Source organism: Megascapheus bottae, chromosome 13 (assembly GCF_031878675.1).
Source record: "Megascapheus bottae isolate mThoBot1 chromosome 13, mThoBot2.hap1, whole genome shotgun sequence".
Taxonomy (NCBI): domain Eukaryota; kingdom Metazoa; phylum Chordata; class Mammalia; order Rodentia; family Geomyidae; genus Megascapheus; species Megascapheus bottae.
In genome coordinates, this window is record NC_143521.1 from 19388695 (window position 1) to 19409595 (window position 20901).

General features: G+C 38.1%; 1 protein-coding gene across 2 annotated transcripts in view; it reads left to right on the forward strand.

The window, feature by feature from the left end:
* Positions 1–20901, forward strand: part of Adamts3 (ADAM metallopeptidase with thrombospondin type 1 motif 3) — a 185778-nt gene that overhangs the window by 10588 nt on the left and 154289 nt on the right. For both annotated transcript variants that reach the window (XM_090343448.1, XM_090343449.1), the window contains exon 4: positions 15241–15647. In XM_090343448.1, the coding sequence (XP_090199574.1) occupies positions 15241–15647 (407 nt within the window). The remainder of the gene's footprint in view (positions 1–15240; positions 15648–20901) is intronic.

Sequence of the window (20901 nt, forward strand, 5' to 3'; positions counted from 1 at the left end):
AATGCTTAATCAGAAATGTTTCATATTTAAATTTTGTGGATTTTTGAGTATTTGCATTGTTTTAATATGTACCATGTCAGTTCATTTTTTTCTCTCCTTCTCTGACTTTCTTTTTCTCTCTCGTTCTTTCTACCCTTCTCCCCTCTTTTCCCTTCTGCCTTGTTCTTTCCTGTGTTCTCTTGCTCCTCCTTACCCATTCCCTCCTCTTTCCCACCTTCTTCCCTCTTATATCTTACTTTGTCTTTTTTTGAAAATCATATCCCCTTTACCTTGTGTTTCTGTTTCTTTTCTTTCTTTCTTTCTTTCTTTCTTTCTTTCTTTCTTTCTTTCTTTCTTTCTTTCTTTCTTTCTTTCTTCTCTCTCTCCTCTCTCTCTCTCTCTCTCTCTCTCTCTCTCTCTCTCTCTCTCTCTCTCTCTCTCCTCCCTCCCTCCCTCCCTCCCTCCCTCCCTCCCTCCCTCCCTCCCTCCCTCCCTCCCTCCCTCCCTCTCTCTCTCTCTCTCTCTCTCTCTCTCTCTCTCTCTCTCTCTCTCTCTCTCTCTTTTGTACCAGTTCTGGGGGTTTGAACCTGAGGTCTGGGTGCTGTCCTTGAGCTTTTCTGCTAGCACTCTATCACTTGAACCACAGTTTCACTTCCAACTCTTTGGAAGTTCATTGGATAAAAGAATAGATTTTCCTGCCCACACTGGGCTACCAAATAGCTCTGATTACAGGCCTGAACCCACTGTCCCAGGCTGCATTGGCTTTCTTTTTCCATCTGCATTAGATTGTTTTGTTTTGATTTTCTCCCAAGTTGTAGTAAACATTGTTCTCTGTATACCTAGTTATCAATCTACCTTTCATTTCACTAAACAAAACACTTTTTTTTGGATGGGGTCATTACATTTTCCAATAGGATTTTGTTAGCTACTTGTCTTGAGTCACTAGCTTAGCTCCTAACCATTCACTGTGCTTGAACTGCCTGGACGGTGACATTTTACCCCTGATTTACAGGACTAGGAGAGAAGAGTAGAAAATAGAGGTTTAAAAAAAAGGAATGTGTTGGAGAGTCACACAGGTGCACTAATGTGGCAAGTGTAAAGAGTTTTCTACTTTTCACACAATGAGAAGTTCTAAACTATGGCGAATGGAGTCCTTGAGCTCTGTGTCTGTTTGGTTACAGGCAGAGGGGGATTAAAGTTGCTAATCAAGTGATCTTAACATAGATGATCTGGATTAGTTGGGTGGCTATCCTTGTACGTGGAAGTGGAAGGTGAATGAGACAACTAGAAGAATGGTAGTAGCAATGGAGGGATTTGATCTGGTGTCTCCTGGAGAGAAAGGCAAGGAAGCTGATTCTATCCTAGGGTTTCCAGAAGGAATGTAACACTAATGTTTGCTCAGGGCACCCTATTTCACATTTTTCAACCTTGAGGGTTGTTTTATATCTACCTGTATGGTAATTTGTTATAGCAGCAGCAATAAACCAATACATTGGCATAGTAGAATGTCCTAATTTCTCCTACTTTTGTTAAATTATGAATGAGGCTATTTTAGACTTGGAAAAAATAATTATCAGAAGAAAGATTTTGTGAAAACTTTAAAGAATGTTCTCCCTATTTCTTATCTCTTATTTTTCTCCAGCCTTTGCCCTGGGGACATATTCTAATTTTCATGGGTTTAAAATTCTAGGCTCAAATGTTAATGTTAAAAATATTATCTCTGAAAAACAACTTGTAAGGAGCCTGAAATAAAAGGTTGATTTGTTGAATGTGTAATATAAATTTGAGTTTATAAAAATTCTAATGATGGCAGATCTGACCAGTAGAAGGGCTTCTTGGAGCATGAAGATTGGAATGTTAAACTTTTGGCATTTTGGTCTCACTTAAGTCCTCTTCTATTTGTTATCAAATCCTCTTATTTGTTATCTGTTATCCTGCTGTTGATTATGTGGCATTTGAAGATGTAGCAAACAGCATACTGGGATATTTTTCTTCAATCAGACATTTTCTCTTGGAAGATCTCTTACCTGATTTTGTGTTCAGGAACTGTTAAGAATGTACTGTTCGTCCCTAAATGACTTTCTTAAACATAAACATTGTGCAACTGCAACAAATATTTATTATAAAGTCAGATTTTAAGAAATGAGAAGAATTTTGAAGTCCAGAAGTATTTGTTCTTTCTTAATAATAACCCTTGCATCACCACTCCCTGAAAGTCCCATCCCCCACACTATCTTTCTTTTCTTCAAATAGCTTTGTGAAGCATCTTGGACAACTCCAACTAAAAGAAAAGACAAACCAAGACTGTTATGGTGCTTAAAAAAAAGCCTGGGAGTGGGAGGTGGAATGAAGTGAGAGAAAGGGATTTGGGTGTGTGCAGAACTTCAGCATGTGCCACAATTAATGTTTAATTGCTTTTGAGAGAAGATATGTTCCTTTCCCCATGAGTGTTTATAGCCTTGCTGAGCCCTTCAGCATTTGGTGCGCTCAGTAATGTCCACTCTTCACATGGCCTGCCTCTTTCCTGAAGCAGCTGGCTCCTGTCATTTCTGATGAAAGTCATTCCCTCACCCTGGGCTTAGGATTTATGAATGTTGTTGTTGGAGCTGCATCTTGAGCTGATGTTGAAAATTGCTAGTTTGATCTCATTCTTGAGGATAAATCATTATACACTGAGAATTAATACCTGATGAAGGAAATTGCCTGCATGAATACTCTACTGTCATAATCAGTAGTTCTTGAGAGAGGATACCAGTCCTCTATGTGGGTCACGTGTTAGGGATTGCTATGACTAGCCTGGATTTTAGGTCTTCTTTCTGCAACAGCAGAAGCAGCAAGCTGGGGTGGAACTCTTGAGGAAAGAAGTCTTAGGGGTTCTGGGGATGGGGGGGATTTAAAACAGACTTCCTCCATCTCTGGCTCATGGTAGATATGACAGTGATGACATCAAATCACTTTTTTGTATATGTATTGAAATGTATGAAGTGGCGCAAGTTGTTTTTTCACTTCTTTATATAGTTATTTAATTTATTTTCAGGTACTGAGTTCTTCATTTGGCTTTTAAATATTTATTATTATTATCGAGGTAATGTATAGAGGGGTTACACTTATATTCGCCAAATAGTTGGTGCATTACTTCTCACACATTGATACTCCTTGCTATGTTTTTTCTTTTTTTATTGTAATTAATAAAAGGGTTACATGATATCTGCCAGATAGAAGATGCATTAATTCACATATATTGATACCCTTTCACATGTCTTGGTCCCCATTACCCTCCCTTCCACCCCCCCAATCTTGGTTTTCCCCCCTTCCCTATCCAATTTCAAATAACCAAATACAAATAAATCCAATATATCAGATAACAAAGTGAGATATTGTAACAATATGAGATAACCAAGGGACAGCAAAAGAGATGAGAGATAACATAGTACATTAAGGACAACAATCATTCATTGTATGGCTTTTGTTTCAATATCCTGGAATAATAAAAGACCCTGTATAGCAAAAACACTTCCTTGTTGTTTTGTCCCCATTTTCCTCCCTTACCCCTCTCCCAATCATCTTGTTTTCCCCCCTTCCCTTTCCTATTTCAAATCAAATAAACCTGTATACAACATACTAGGTAACAAAGTCAGATACAGTAACAATATGAGATTAACCAAAGGGCAACAAAGGAGAAGAGAAATAACATAGTACATTAAGAACAACAATCACTCAAGATAAAGCTCTTGTTTCCATTTAGTCTCATCCCATATAAACTTACGAATCTAGGTTTTGAGCTATTGTAAACCTCTGCTAGGAGGGTCCTAGATGTGTACAAATTATTACAAATGAGGGAAACTATTGAGCCTATATTCCTTTGGGTCTGGCTTACTTCACTTGATGTGATTTTTTTTCAAGTCTTTCCATTTCCTTACAAATGGGGCAATGTCATTCTTTCTGATGGCAGCATAGGATTCCATTGTGTATAAAATACCACATCTTCTTGATCCAATCATCTACTGAAGGACATCTGGGTTGGTTCCATATCTTTGCTATAGTAAATACTGCTGCAATGAACATCATGCTAGTGGCTTTAGTATGTCCTTGTTTCTGGACCAATGAGTACATTGCTGGGTCATAGGGGAGTTCTCTGTTTAGTCTTTTGAGGAATTGCCATACTGCTTTCCATAGTGGTTGAATGAGTTTACACTTCCACCAACAGTGTAGTAGCGAAGTAGAGTCTTTATCTGTCTAATTTTATTGGCTCTCTCTAATAGACCTTTTTGTACCTTTATTTTCATAATTTATTTTTAAGATTATACAAAGCTCATCAGGCTAGAACCAGACTCCAAAGACAGTGCTTTCTGACTCTTAACTATTTAGTGCTCAGCCAGCACACCCACCTCACTTCCTTGCCTGTAACTGTAAGCTACACTGTATCAGTTCAAGCATTCCTGTTCCTGGGATAGCTTTGGTGTTGATTCTGTCAGTGTTGTTTGTACTGCTAGTGACATTGTTTCCTCTTAAAGTTCTGTGGGATGAACATTTTCATGTTGGGAGAGGGAATATCCAGTGTTCTTTAGAAGAAATTTGTGTGTCATTCTGTAGCACCCTTAGAAGATGACATTCTTTACACTTAGTTGTAGCATGTGGCTGAACCTGTAAGGAGTTCAGATGATCCCAGAGTGTGGGCTGCTGTGGCATACTGTGTACATGGACCAGACACCAAAAACAGTATTGCCTCCCAAGAGGCCCCTAATCTCAGAAAGACTGCCTTCCCTCCCTGAAGCTCTCCTCCCTTCCTTTCTTTTCTTCCCTCTTTTCCTTTTCCATCTTTTCTTCTTTCCCTTTTTTCCTTCTCTTCCTGTTTTTCTTTCTTCCTCCTTCATATCACTTAGGGATATTTAATCACAGTATACCTCTGCCCCAAATAACTTAAATCCTCTGAAAGAACAGGATATAAACATGTGGCTTTTCTCTTAGAGTTTAAGCTTTTTATAGAGTGTGTGACTTGTGTCAAATGACTTGACAGAGCTATGGAAGCTCATACTACAAGGTCTGAGTATTTTGTACACAGAAGATTTGCCTGGAAGATTTCCTGGAAAAGATGGGGCTTCAGATTAGCCTTAGCGACACTGATAGATTTGCTCAGGTGGCTTTTTATTCTGGTACTGCCACAGAGGAGGACTACAAAGGCAGGTGAGATACAGCCAGGTCTAGTGAATGCATTAGACCATTTCCACATGTTTTGTGGAGGTGATTTCAAAAAGAACAGCCAGTGTCTTACGCCTGTAACCCTAGCTACTCAAAGCTGAGATCTGAGGATCCAAGGTTGAAGCCAACCCAGGAAGGAAAATCCACAAGACTTATCTCTAATTTACCACCAGAAAACTAGAACTAGTGCTGTGGCTCAAAGTGGTAGAGCACTAGCCTTGAACAAAAAAAAACTCAGGAAAAGCACCCAGGTCCTGAGTTCAAGCACTAGGATTGGCATAGAGAAATAGAATAGAGAACAGAAGGAGTAGGCTTTACATGCCCAGCTTCAGAACTGATTTGGGTTAAGTCAATTTGTCTCTGAATATTTTTTTTTTTTACAAGGAGGACTTCGAAGCAGATTTCAATTCTAGTGAGAAAGAAGTGAATATATGAATCAATTTCAATATACTTGAAATTATATTTAGAATGAACAACATAGTAATTTTAGTTATTCCTAACTTCTTTTTTCCAGTCCTGGGCTTAAGCTCAGGGCCTGAGCACTATAATTTTTCTCAAGGCTAGAGCTCTACCACTTGAGCCTCAGCACCACTTCCAGCTTTTTCTAAGCATGTGTACCAAAGAATTGAACCCGGGTCTTCGTGCATGCTAGGCAAGCATTCTACCACTAGGCCAAACTCCCAGCCCCCCTAACTTTTTTTTATATGTGGAGAATGGATCCAGGGCCTTGGCATGCTAGGCGAGCATTCCACCATTGAGTTATACCCTATGTCTTTGAGAGCATTAATTTGAGTTCTTACTATTTCCTAGATAACTTTTTAAGCACTTTTAATGGTTGAGTCACTTTTTTTGACATGTATGAGGTAAATACTTTTCCTCCATTTTTATAGACAATGACTGACATAGAAAGTTGTAAGTGACCAAAATCACTACAATGGTAGGCGTAGGTAACTCAAATCTTGTAAAGTAGTTTTCCTGGCCACAAGTTAGTATTTTGTTATTTATAAAAAGTATAAAAACTTCTGCTTTGACTTGCCACTTCATGTAGCTTTCTCATGTTATATGAGCTATGTGTGAGCATTTGGAGGACAAGGTAAAGCACTTGAGTAGAGTAGGTCTTGAATGATGTCATAATGGGGAGGGGTAGTGTGGGGGAACTGACCTGGTATAAATTGGCTAAGTGGTTTGTGAGCATCAGCACCACACTAACAGAAACTGTGAAGTGAAAGGCATACTGATTGTTAAGGTGAAAATTCACATTGCTTCAGGCATATTAAGGATGAAGCAAGTTAGGCATATTTTTCTCTGCTGAGAACTTACCTGTTTAGGTTATAGTTTGGGAACCTGCTTTTTTTTTCTTTTTTTAAAAATTGTAATCTATAAAGGGATTACAGTTACATTTGCCAGATAGGAGGTGCATTACTTCTCATACATTGATAACCTTTCTCAAGTTTTTTCCCCATTTTCCCCCACCCCTCCCAGTCATCTTGTTTTCCCCCCATTTCCTTTCCTATTTCAAGCAATCAAATAAATGTATATACAATATACTAGGTAACAAAGTCAGATACAGTAAAAATATGAGATTAAACAAAGGGCAACAAAAGAGAAGAGAAATAACATACTACATAAAGAACAACACTCACACAAGGTAAAGCTCTTGTTTCCATATCCTAGAGATCCCTTTAATTTAGTCTCATTCCATAGGACCTTATGTACCTAGGTTTGAGCTATTGCAATCCTCTGCTAGAAGAGTCGTAGCTCTGTACTAATTATTACAAATAAGGGAAACTATTGAGCCTGTGTTCCTCTGGATCTGGTGTACTTCATTTAATGTTTTTTTTTCCCCCCAAGTATTTCCATTTTCTTAAAAATGGGGCAATGTCATTCTTTCTGATATTTTTTTTCTTTTAACTTTGAAAAATTATTGTGTACAGAATACCCTACTCAAGTCAGACATGCATAAAGAAGTCCTAAGCCTAAAAAAATTATTGAGGTGTGGAAAACCATAGGAAAGCCTGCCATGATTGATGTTTAAACAGAAAGTTGAAGGCGTAAAACATACAAATATATATACATTGAGAATCCTTATCTGAAATGTTCAGGACCAATAATGTTTTCTATTTCACATATTTTATTTGGGAATATTTGCATATGCATAGTGAGATATTTTGGTAATGAGAACCAAGGCTAAATGTATATGCTTAATACACATATCATAAACATTTTATATAGTGTTGTTAGTGCATCTGCAATTTTATTAGGTCACAGTGGAATTTTCTACTTGTGGTATATGAGTGCTTAAAAATTTTTAGCTTTTTCGGGCTGGGAGTTGGCCTAGTGGTAGAGTGCTTGCCTAGCATGCACAAAGACCCAGGTTTGATTCCTCAGTACCATGTACATAGAGAAAAGCCAGAAGTGGTGCTGAGGCTCAAGTGGTAGAGTGCTAGCCTTGAAAAAGTCCAAGGACAGTGCTTAGGCCCTGAGCCCAAGCCCAGGACTGGCAAAAAAAAATTAGCTTTTAGTGCTCTAAAAGAGCACTCCTTTTGGAGTTTTGGGTCAATGTGGCGGCTTCTTTATGTGGAAGTAGAATGCTAACTTCACTAATCTTTTTTTCCCCCTCAGAGAATTTTAATATGAAACATTATCTAATAGCAGAGGTTTGGCCTTCACAATTAGTTTTAACTTGAATCTCCTAGTCTTAAACAGAATTCTATGTGGGAGGGAAATAGTTTTGTTTTGTTTTGTTTTGTTTTGTTTTTGATGTTGATGTCTTGCTATGTAGCCTAGGCTGGCCTCAAACTCATGATCCTTCTACCTCAAGCCTCTTAAAGTCCTGAAATAAGACATGGGCCATCATGTCCAGGCATGAAAAAAAATGGTTTAGTAATAACAGAAGACAGGTATCTCATATACTTAGGGCCTTAGTTGTTTCTGTGAGTTAGATCAATTCCTGAACACAGTTTCCCCAGAATATGATCAATAATACCACCTGCCAAAGGCTCTCCTTCATATTGCCTTACCTTAAAACTAGTTCACTGGTCTCTGATCTTACACAATTCAACTGTTTGATGGCATCTGTAATAAAACATCTGTTTTGATTCTGGAGGCTGTATATGTCTCTGTGTAGAGGCAGATAATGAAAACAAATTTTGGATGTCAACGTAAATATGGTCTTGTGGAACCAGATATACATTTATTAGACATGAGCACTACTTAGTGTGAATGCATTATTTTTAGGAACTAGGATTATCAAGGCATGATCCCAGATCTCTCTACTTTGTGTAGTGATGCTTGAAGTTAAATCTCTTTTGATGTAGCTTGTGTGTCAATACGTGTCTGTAGAGATTTACTTTTGTATTATTCACACATGAACACATTCCTACAAATGGAAGAGTGTGGTTTTTAATAAGTTGGCAGAATGTTGTATACAGGTGTGAGAATGTTAAATGGGGAATTTAACATGTAAGTAGAAGGAGGCTGTTGAAGAGATAGAGAAGAGCTATTGGGGAAGAGGAAGGGAGGGATGCAAGTATGAACAAAGGTCATTATACATGTGAAATGTAATGGCACTTGTAAGTTTATACAAATACTACTACTATTGAAAGTGTATTAAGGAATAAATTGATGAACAGGGGCATTTAAATATGGGAGAAGTCCATAGTCAGGTTTGTTTTTTTTTTTTGCCAGTCCTAGGCTTGGGCTCAGGGCCTGAGCACTGTGCTTAGACTTTCTCAAGGCTTAGCACTCTACCACTTGAGCCTCAGCACCACTTCTAGCTTTTTTTTTCTATGTATGTGATGCTGAGGAATTGAACCTGGGTCTTCGTGCATGCTAGGCAAGCACTCTACCACTAGGCCAAACTCCCAGCCCCATAGTCAGTTTTTTAAAAAAATAGTTTTATAGACTGGCAAGTGGATGATGTGATTTTTTTTTTTGCCAGTCCTGGGCTTGAGCTCAGGGCATGAACCCTGTCCTTGGACTTTCTCAAGCCTAGAGCACTACCACTTGAGCTTCAGCACCACTTCTGGCTTTTTTCTATGTATGTGGTACCGAGGAATTGAACCCGGTCTTCGTGCATGGTAGGTAAGCACTCTACCACTAGGCCAAACTCCTGGCCCCAGATGTGTGTGTGTGTGTGTTTTTTTTTTTTTTTTTTTGAGGTAGTTCAGGTTCTGAGAAGATCTTAAATAAAAACATGTGTATGTGGTCTGCCAAGGTCCCAAATACATTGATAAATGAAATAAAGACATAATTTAAAAAATACCTTACAAAAGAGACTGGGGTAGAGCCCAAGGCTCTTACTTGGAGAGATAAGTGATAGCTTATATACCCACCCCTTCGACTGCATGCCAGGTCTCGTGGAGCCAAAGCTGCCCCTGGCAAAAAGGAGAACACAGAGTCCTTGTCAGTCTTATCCCCAGGAAGAGGGATGATGAAGAATGTGCTCCACTTTGCAAGCCTCTTACAGACTTTGCAGCCACACAAATCATGCTTTCACCAGTGAAGGGTGAGGTAGGGGCTGGAGAAAGGCCTGAAGTCTACAGAGAAAATCTTTTCCTCACCAGGAACAGGCTAACCATGCTCCATGTCTAACTTAAGAAAAAACAGTTACATCTACTTGAGATGCCTAAATTGTAGAAGGAGACCAGGATTAAATGTGTTTTCAAGGTCTTTTTCATTGTTTGCTAGTATGCTTTATCTCTGAATGTCCAAAGGGATTGCAGAGTGGGGGCCCAACTTCCTGCTCAGAGGCCCAGTCTCCCTGGCTGTCTTCTAGGAGGTCTGTTTTAATGATTGCATCCATTTCTTGTTTCTGGTAGCTTAAGTTGCAAGACCTGAATACTATAAAATGTTTGGTTTATAGGTCAGCAGGAACTGTGAGAGACATGTACAAGTTTTGCAAGCAGAATTCTGGTTCTAGGAACATGTCAGCTTTCATTTGCTGTCATCAGTGACTTAGTGGTGAGATTGCTATTCACACTAACTTTAGTTCTTCAGGCTCAAACTACTTCCTCATTCATTCATTTCACTCATTCACATGTTCACAAATACTAACTGCAAATTTCTTTAGGCAGTGAGGAACTATAGTAAAGAGATAAATTCACTACCTTCAAACCTAATGATAGGCGGCTATAGATGTGAAGAAATACTTTGTAGGATGTTAGAGGATAAGATTTGTGGAGAAAGGGAACACATGGAAGGGACTAGAGTGCAGAGATGGTTGTTGGTGGAATGGAAGCTTTCAATGAGAGTGACACATTTGAGTAAAAACCTGAAGGGGTTGAGGGAGGGCACTTGAAAGGGTGGGATGGGAAAACTCAGTAGTGATGTGAGAATTCTCAGTTTCAGGAGGTAACACGTTGTAAGCTATTTTTTCTCTCATGGATTGAGTTTGAGGAAAAGACTGACATGATCTGACACTGTAATCACTGGTTCTGTTTGCGGATAACCACAGAAGCAAAAAGAATATTCCTGACATACTTCCAACACTGAGGTGTTGTTGGCTTGGCCTAGGGTAGTAGTAAGTGAGATGGTGAGGAATGATTGGAGCCTGGGTATATTTTGAATATAGAACCAGTAGGATTTGTTGAAAGACTAGGTTTGTGGTATGTGGAAAGTTAAGGGTGATTTGGACCTTGTTGGGGCTGAAAAACTAGAGGCTTGGTTGACATTGACTGATGTAGAAGGAGGGACAGATCTTTTTCATTTAAAATTACTTACTATCTTTAGTTGTACAAAGCAGTTATTATTTAGTGAATCTGCTTGAGAGCAATGAATCTTGATTGAAGTCATCCCTTTCATCATTCCTCCCCATCCTTCCCCTCGCTTTCCTAATTTCATAGGCAATGGATTAAACATTGTATGTGACTGTATTCTCCTTTTCTTCCTCTTTCTCCTCCTCTTCTTTTTCTTCTTCCCTTCCTTATCTTCTTCCTCCTCCTCCATCCATCTACCCCCCATCTCCCTGACCTCTCTCCCACCTTTCAGTTTCCTGATATTCATTTTGTTGGATGGACTCAGTTTTTCTATATTTGAATTCTGCCTGTAAATACCTTACTTCTGTTAATACTTGTATGTATAATTGCATACAACCCATGAGTGTTTACTTGTACATGTATCAATTAATTTGATCTCCAGAGATGAGAGAAACGGTGTGTCCTTTGTCTCCCTGGACCTGCCTTAATTTCACTCAAAACATTTCCCCCACCTCAGGCCCATTCATTTCTCTACATACGATGTTTTTGGAATCTTGACATTGATTTTCAGAGTATTGAGACATGACACATGCCAAGTACATTGTAGGCAACTGAGTTTATGAGAGAATCCTTCAGATGAAGTCTAGACAGCAGGTGTGCATTTGGGAAAACATTCAGCATTGAGACAGGATGAGCTCTCCAGGCTAGGGAGGATACATGCAGAAGAATCCATGTACTGTCATAAGAACAGAGAATAAAGAATAAAGAATAAAGGAATAGAGATGGAAAATGAAGCCAGAGTGGTAAGGGGCAAACAGTGTCTTGGAAGCTAAATAAAAGCGGTTCTTAAAAACAGGGAGGAGAAAGAACCTGGGTCAGATGCTACTGACAGGAAACAATAGGATCTTGACCATGGGCTTAAGCAACAGGGACTTCCAGTGTCTTTATAATAGCTTGATCAAATGGGTTTAAGAAGGAACAAGTGTTAACTGGGTGCCAGTGGCTTAGGCACTGTAACCCTAGCTACTCAGGAGGCTGAGATCTGAAGATGGAGGTTCAAAACCAGCCCAAGCAGGAAAGCCTGTGAGATTCTTATCTTCAATTCACTACAAAAAAGCCAGAAGTAGACTTGTGTTTCAGGTGGTAGAGTAATACCTTTGAGCACAAAAGCACAAGGACAGTGCTTAAGCTCTGAATTCAAGTTCTAGCATACCAGTACCCAAAGAAAACAAGGAACAAGATTTGAGTGATGTGAAATAGAGACATCCATTATAGTCAATCTTCTGAAGTATTTACTTAAAAGAGGAATGAAGAAGCAGAGTAATTGAGTAATTACTAGATTAGTATCTTAGTCCATTTTTGTCTTTGTCACAGACTTTTGAAGGCTAGGTACTGTATAAAGAGCTTCCTTCCAGTAACAAAAATACAACTGAGAGGCAAGAATCTGATGAGGTTCTCTTGCTACATCATCGCATAGTAGAGGGGCAGAGAGCACAGGTGGAAGAGAGCGAAGGGAAGCCAATAGAACTCAATTTTTTATCAAGAACTCGATACTGTGATAAATGATCTACTCCTAGGGTAATGGCTCTACTCTCTTCCTGAAGACAGACTCCTGAAGACTCAGTTAACTGTGCTACATCTCAGCACTGTTGCAGCTGGGGATTAAGTCTGAACTTAACGTATGAACTTTGACATCCAGGTTTTTTTTTTTCTTGTTATGGATGAGAAGTACGATGGGAGCTTTTTGTTGAGAGTAATCTAGTAATGTAGACAAATAAAGAAGTGGTCAGAGGACTCTAGCTGGAACCATTCTTAGAAAGGAAGGAAGTGCTAGCATACCATGAACAAGTGGCAAGTTGCTCTTAAGTTGACAAATACAGTACAAGAGAGATGTGTGTGGATTGTGGGAAAACACCTGCATATTGGAGTGATGCAGTAGGGTTTTACAGTGGGTTTACCATTCTATGCTTGTGGAACTAAGGGCTCAACAAGAACATGATCTACCTGTAATTTGGATACCCCTCCACCGCTACAGCTGATGATTACATAGTTTATAACTATAAAATTGAACATGTCATTATTTTAATAATTACTAACTTAAATTGATGGTAGTGAATAAATACTGAATCATATTAATTTCAGTTAAACTTCATACTAACACCAGTTAACTGAAGAAACAGAGCCTAACAAAGATCCTGGATCAAGGTGACAAATGATTGAGCTTGTTTCTTTTCTACATACCTTAATCATATGCTGAATCACTTTGTGGAAGTAGTTGGGTCTATAAAATGTGTAAACGTGGGGTGTAGTAAAGTTAAATTTGGATATAATTTAGTTTTCTTAGGTGATTGTAATCTGAGATAAAGCTTTTTTTAAAATAGTTTTTACCCATGTCCATGTTCACTACCAGAGCTCAAAATAATTAAGGAGCCTTTTACTGAAGTTATTGAAGTGGTGCTAAAAATAAGCACTGGTGGAATGGCTGTAGATAGATGGTAGCTTTGATTCATAGATTAGATCTTATAATGTCTCGCTGTACATTTCTTACCTATCTCCTGGGAAGTACATAGGGTTTGTCTGCAGAATCAAAATGATAAGAACTGAAACTGAGTAATGTACCTTCTATCTGGTGAATATAATGTAACCCTTCTATTAATTACAATAAAAATATATGAAAAAAACGGAAACTGTGTGTGAGAACTCCTAGAGTCATATTCTCATTGTCTTAATACTAATAGAAATAATATTATTCTTACATACAAGTCACAGAGCCCAGTATTCTATCAGCTAATAGATGTCAGGTTACTAGATAGTTTCCATGCCAATTCTGAGGTGTAGAGCTTGAGTGGTGGCTAAGTGCATATTTCCTCCTTATGGTCTTAATGTTCACTTGAAAAATGATGGATTCAGGATTTAATCCCAGAAATTGTTCTCCTATACATCTTAGAACTAGTTTATTAGTTAATTTCCATGAAGACAAAGTTTATCATTCTTATTTTGAGTAAAGCTGCAGAATGTATTGACTGACAGTAGAAAAATGGAGCTCTCTAGGAGTCTAGGATATATAGCTTCTGTCGCTGAAAATGTTTACTGCTCCCTCCTTACACTCTTGAAACCTTAAAAAGATCTTTGGAGAAAGAATTATAAGAGATTATTTTGGTACAGTCAGAAGCTTCGGTCACAGGCCTTAGGTAGTATGGTTTGAGAGTCAGTGGGTAACAGCATGGGCAAAGCAAAGGTACTGTGGTTATCTACAAATTAAATTAATTCACATGAAATAAATCTACATGGCCAGAAGCCTGCCATGTATAAGATGTTGTATTGGATAATACAGAGAGCATCATGTTGAATGGGTTATGCGCTGTCCTCAAGTTAATTTGGGGTGGGCCGTGTTCATCTATAAGGAAAGTTTTCATTCATCCTTTATAAACTATCCCCTTTGACTTTTATGTTCATTCGCTAAATTTCCAGATTAAATTTATGGTCTTAGATTTTCCTTTCCAGACTTTCTTTGTCCATCCTTGTCCTTTCTGTTTCCTTCTCCAAGATCCTGTCTCTTATCTTTTCCAAAGGTGTTTGCATTTCAGTAAACACAGTGCTCACATCTGGCTGACCTAGGGGGAAAAAGCCCCAACTGTGAGATTCAGTTTAACTTGGCTACGAGGTTGTAAAGTTCCAAATGCATACTCACATTTCAGTGCATAAGATATACAGTGTAAAACTACACTACCATTCCTACTGGTATCTAAATATTCATAAATTGCTACCTTTTTCCTTTTCTCATAATGAAAAAAGGGAATAGCTTGAACATGGCATAAATATAGCAGAATGGATATGTGGACTTCAAGTATAGTTTAGATTTTTATTTGAGCTTTACAATTGTTTGACCTTGGATGCAGACCTTTCCTGAATCTGTTTCCTCACTTTGATGTACGATTGTTAGGGTTGCAATGACCGAAAATGTACATGTTAATTTATGACACTATAAACTACAGGGTATACATTACAGCTTATGTAGAAGCAATGTAAAGTGCTTACTGTAATCTGTATAAATTCTAGACTTTCTATAGGGGAAAAAAGTGAAAACAAAATTAATCTATAAACATTGCTAAAAGTGTGTAGCCAGTATCATTTGTGTCAATACTAAATTATTTGATTTTAAACAAGGCAAGTATAGTTCATGGAATATTTACATTTTCAAACACCTAAATGAATGTTTACAATGCACTCTGAATTGACGCACCTCATGTATTTTTTTAACTGAGGTATGGTCTTGCAAAATAGGTATTTTATGTTTAAGTTGGATATCTTCTGTGGTCTTGTTGCACAGGGTTGTATAATTCATTTGTTGTTTTTAATCCCACAGGTCTACCAATAAAAGGGCATCAAGAATACGAGCTGGTGACTCCATTCAGCACAAATGTAGAAGGACATTATGTTTCCTATATTCTTTCTGCAAATCATAAAAAGAGGTCCACGAGGGATGTGTCTTCCAACTCTGAGCAGTTGTTCTTTAACATCACAGCATTTGGAAAAGATTTTCATCTGCGACTCAAGCCCAACTTTCGGTTAATTGCTCCTGGGGCTGTGGTGGAATGGCACGAGACATCTCCAGTGCCTGGGAATACAACTGACGGCCTACATGATGATCAGCCTGGAAATGCTGCAGAAACAGTCTGGAAAACAGAGCCCTTGCAGACCAACTGTGCTTATGTTGGTGACATTGTGGACATTCCAGGAACTTCTGTTGCCATTAGCAACTGTGATGGTCTGGTAAGACTCATTTCTCTATGTGTGTGTGTGTGTGTGTGTGTGTGTGTGTTCAGGTGTTCAAGTAAAGTGTGTCTTCAGTATGATTTGGAAGATGGAAGTATGAAGAACACCATATTGTTACATTTTCAGTTTGGGCAAAAGCACACAAAAAGGAAACCATTTTTTTTTTGTCAAAAATGTGTGCTTTGGCTTAACTTGAGACATGAAAACAAGATTACTCCAAGAAACAAGAGACAACTATTTTAGCATTTTTATGTTTTCCCTTGTGCTCTATTGGGGAATTTTTATTTTCCTATTTCTTTAAAATTTGCTAAAAACTTTCTAAAGAAACATAGATTCTTCTAAAAGGTCTCTATTTTATTTCTTATGTGGAAAATGTGGATATCTCCTTAAAGAAAGTATTTTGAAAGCATTCTTTAGCTTGCTTGGAATGCCAGAGTGGGAAATAAGCAGATTCTTGGCCAGAATTTGGCCTAGTAGCATTATTCTATGAACATGAGATGTACTTTTTTCCCCTGTGTGATGGCTTTGATGATTATTTTTCCCCTTAAAATATCAATATATTACTCTTCAGTTTACTTCAGGCCTATAGTAACCAACCCTTCTTTATAAAGTCTGCAGATGTAAAATATTTCTCTTTTGTGTGTCTAGATGTCACTTGAAAATGGTCAGTGTTTCTGCCTCTTCCATTCATAGCTAACTGCCAGTCTGTTAAAGTATTTTCTTTTGTGGTTGTCAGGTTGCTATTTTTTGGGTGTTTAGAGATATTACTTTAGTACTTTTGTTACTGTTTCTGTGAGTTTTCAAAATATCATTTACATTTCTTATTATCATTACTGTATTTTATCTAATTCTTTGCTTCTAACTTTAATATTCAGCCTTTGTTCCTGTAAGCATATTGTTGGAAATACAAGCCCAGTCCAATTGAGTTAAGATGCTGTATGTGTAACCAAATACAAGTTGTTATACCATTTTTTTTTTGTTTTTGTTTTTGTTTTTTTTTGCCAGTCCTGGGCTTGAGCTCAGGGCCTGAGCACTCTCCTTGGACTTTCTCAAGGCTAGAGCTCTACCACTTGAGCCTCAGCACCACTTCCGGTTTTTTTTTTCTATGTATGTGGTACTGAGGAATCGAACCTGGGTCTTCGTGCAAGCACTCTACCCACTAAGCCAAACTCCTGGTCCCAGGCTGTTAAACTTTTCACTTCTTTTCTGCCATCTTGTCAGGCATCTTGATGGAATGTAGGGTATTAAAACATCACTGTGGGAAATTATATAGCCCATGGGTAACAAGTTCAAGTCTTCCAACTGCAATTCCATTAGTTTGCCCTACACTCTTCCACGTGGTAGCGGACCATCTGTGCTTTGAAGAGATAAAGGAGTCCTCCAATTATTCTCATTCTACAGAAAGTTGAATAGATGTGCAGTAACTTAAGTCATTAAAGGAACAAAAGTACTATCTAGAAAAGCAAGATTTGAATATTATGGAGAGAGCACTGATTGAATACTAAGATATAAAATGAAAAAAATGATAAAATGACATTATTTTATAACACTTTAAAAGTAACATTGAAGGAGCCGGGAGTTTGGCCTAGTGGTAGAGTGCTTGCCTAGCATGCATGAAGACCCAGGTTCTATTCCTCGGTACCACATACGTAGCAAAAAGCCAGAAGTGGTGCTGTGGCTCAAGTGGTAGAGCCCTAGCCTTGAGAAAATCCAAGCCCAAGCCCAGGACTGGCAAAAAAGAAAAAAGTAACATTGAAAACTGTATTTGAGATATTTTAAGTTTCTTTTTTTTTTTTTTTGCCAGTCCTGGGCTTAGTCTCAGAGCCTGAGCCTGTTGGGTTTTCTCAAGGCTACAGCTCCAATACTTGAGCCACAGCACCACTTAATTGAACCCTAATCCTCATGCATGCTAGGCAAGCACTCTACAATTAGGCTAAACTCTCAGCCCCAATGTTACTTTTAATTTTTATGGTACCAAAAATGTTTACTATTTTAGGTAAGTTGAAGCTTGAGATATTCATCTGAAAAATTATAGTTCAGGTAAGGATAAGGGGCAAATAAATTATTTTGATGGTTCCTCACAGTTTTTTTTGTCATATGTAATGTAGTAAGTAGTGGTTTTCCTTCTGCACATATCAAATTATCTAACTATAGATACCAAAATCTGGGGCAATAACTAGTTTATAAGGGAAATAAGGAATGTATAAAATGTGAATGCACACTAGTTTTTCATTTTTAAAATATAATAGCTATGGATATTTTACATGTATCAGCATAATGTGACACTATTTGTATACTTCAAGTGTACATCACTCAATTAAATATTTTTAGGATGCCAACTATGGGTTTAGCACTGTTCCAGGCAACTTGAAAGAATTTGAAAAAAAAAGCATCAATACATCCTTGGAAGTGTTCAAAGATTTTTTTTTTTGCTATAGAAGTGTCTATAAAGTACCTGAAAAAGCATTTCTTTCATATATAAAGTATTTGCATAAATGTGTACATCATATATGAGTATGAGTTGTTTGCCTTAAGTAGTGGTAAAGTGAAGTATATACTGGAAATATTTTGTGAATGAGATGCATTCTAAGCAGAAAATACATTAGAGTTGGTCTAGTCCTTGAACCTGACCCCAGAAAAGAGCCTCATCTCTGTATCTGGCCTGTCTGGCAGTTCTGACTGTGCTCAATGGATACATTTTTTAGAGGTATATGTCCCAGCAGCTGTGTGCCAGAAACAAGAAAGGAAAAAAAAAAGGTTGGGATGAATGCAGTAGTGGCTGTTTCAGTCAGATGAAGGCCAATTCTTAAAATTGTATAATTGCGTTTGTCAGGATAAGCTTTTAGAGGTAATGTAGGATGTACAATGGATGAGGATTTGAAGAAAATCTGGCTGATTAGTGGATGCCTGTACTCTTTCTGTGTCTTTCATTCACTATATATGAATTTATATTTGAGGTTCTTGATTTAAGAGAGGGAAACTAACAGATGCTTTGGGACCAATCTTTCAGGATATAGAGCTACTTCTCAAGAAGACTGTAGGATTCTGATCAAATCTAAGTTGTTCTTGTACAAAATATGACTATTTCCCCTAAAAATGTCAATGGGAAATTGCAGTTAAGCCTTCTGAGATGAAGGAGAATAAATACTATTTAGCCCTTTGAGGGTAGAGGTTTTAATCCCCTTGCTTAGGTTACTTTTAGAAGGTTGCTGGTAGGATTTTATTCAGGTAATAATCTTTGGAGCTTTTGCACATAGGATCAGTTACTCTCTTCAAAGCAATTGGATGGCTCATAGCTAAGTCTTTCTATGAATGAAATTCCTTAACCATTTCCTCTTTGTGAAGTGTCATGTGACTTTAGAAGGGTGCACACAGGAGGAGGAATTAATTTGTAGTAATTCATGTAACTTAATTTACAGGAAACCACAGTGCTACTCAAAGTGTGCTTTATTAGGTTTCTGCTTAGATAAATACATTATACAAGGAAATGTATCTTTTGGGTCAAATACATTTAAAAATTAGTTTGGTGTTTTGTGTCTTTTATTATCACGTCATTAGCAATATGTTTTTGTGGTATTTTATAAAAATGTAGATCTGAAGCTGGGGAGAAAAGAAATTGATTCTCCCCTCCCCCTCAGCTAGATAGCAAACACTGTTCTTAGCAGATTTTGCTTCTTCTGGATGGGGGAGTATAGCCAGGTAATCAGCTGCAGCCTGTTATTCCAGTTGCCTATGAAGAGATCATAGGAAAAGCCCTTAACATGGGCTCCATTGACGAGGTCACATTTTGAGTGATGGAGGAGTGAGGGATGTGTGCAGAGTCAAGGTATGAAATGTGTTCTGTGCACAGATAGGCCCAACAACTGAAATGTTACTGAGTGGGTTTCTGAAATCTGTGAGATTAACAGATTCTTTCTGAGCATGATCAAGTACACTATCTGCTCCTGTCTGCTCCTGTGTAACACTGACGCTCTTTTTGGCTTTGCCAGGATTGATACTTAGGAAGGGGATTAATAATTCTGCACAAAGGACAGCTGTGTTCTTTAGTCCATTCTTCTTATAATGAAGAATCATTGAGTTGCCCACTTAAGCCAGGCTGTTTCATGCTTTCTGACAGCATTCGATCTAGAGCAGAACCCTACTTCTCTAGGTCATTCTCCCCCTCAAATGATCCAAGCACCCAACCATGAATTTTCTTAAGCATTCTTGCCAGCAGTTTTTACTAACATCATTGACCCTAGCCGTTGAGCCTGTTAACCTCTGTTTCTCATCTCTGAAGTGAAAGTCCACTGGTGGGGCGTCATGGTAGGGAAGGTGTTTCACAGACCTCTCCAGGGGTGAAGAAGACGACCGTGATGGCTGAGTACCCCAGCTGAACATTTCTTCTAACAGAGGCCTGCAATTTGGTTTGTAAAACTGTTAAATCACTCCTGTGAATAGTGACAGCTCACAGTCCTATTTTGTGGTCTATAAATTTACCAAAAATAAAGGGTTGTTGGGATTCTAGGCTTTAGGTCATAAATTTTATAATAAAAAGAAAATTGAATTTTTCTTGACTTACTTGTTAATGTGCCTGGATTACCATGAGTGGACACTGGTTGGGAGTGGAAGACCAGCCAGTTAATAGCTCTCCTGGGTTACCCCAGGTCAGAGGTTTCCTTGTTGGGCAGATTTTTCAGAACGAGAGAAGTTTATCGAGGCCTGAGGTTTTCAACATTTTTTCAACATTTGTAATTCTTTCTTTAAATGAAATTACTAGGGCTTATCTATGAAGTAATATGTAAAATGGAAAAACGTGGGGCAAGTCTGGTTAAAACAGAAGGGAGAAAGGCACTTTTCCTCCTATGTTCCCATCCTCCTTTCTTGTCCTAGCTCTGATCATTGTTTGGCTGCCCAAGGCTTTTAGCAGGGAGGAATCTTAACTAGTCAGACAGGGTCCTTGAAAGTTAGGGTTAACAAGGGAATAATCATAATTGAGTCTCCGGCTCAGAGGCATTTTATCCTTGTTAGATTTACTGACTTTTTATTAGCATAGTCTTACTTTTTTTCATCTTAAGACTTGTGCTTTTGGGATTTGGTCCCTTCCAAAGTAACATTCTTGCTTATCTCTTTTCATTAAGTTGGACTGCAGAGGCACTGTTTCACAATGGATCAGCCAATGTGCATGCAATGGAGGACATTTTGATGATGACTGTAGAGTCAGTTCAATCTGATAAATGAAATGGTTAGTCCTAAAAATAGATATAAGTTT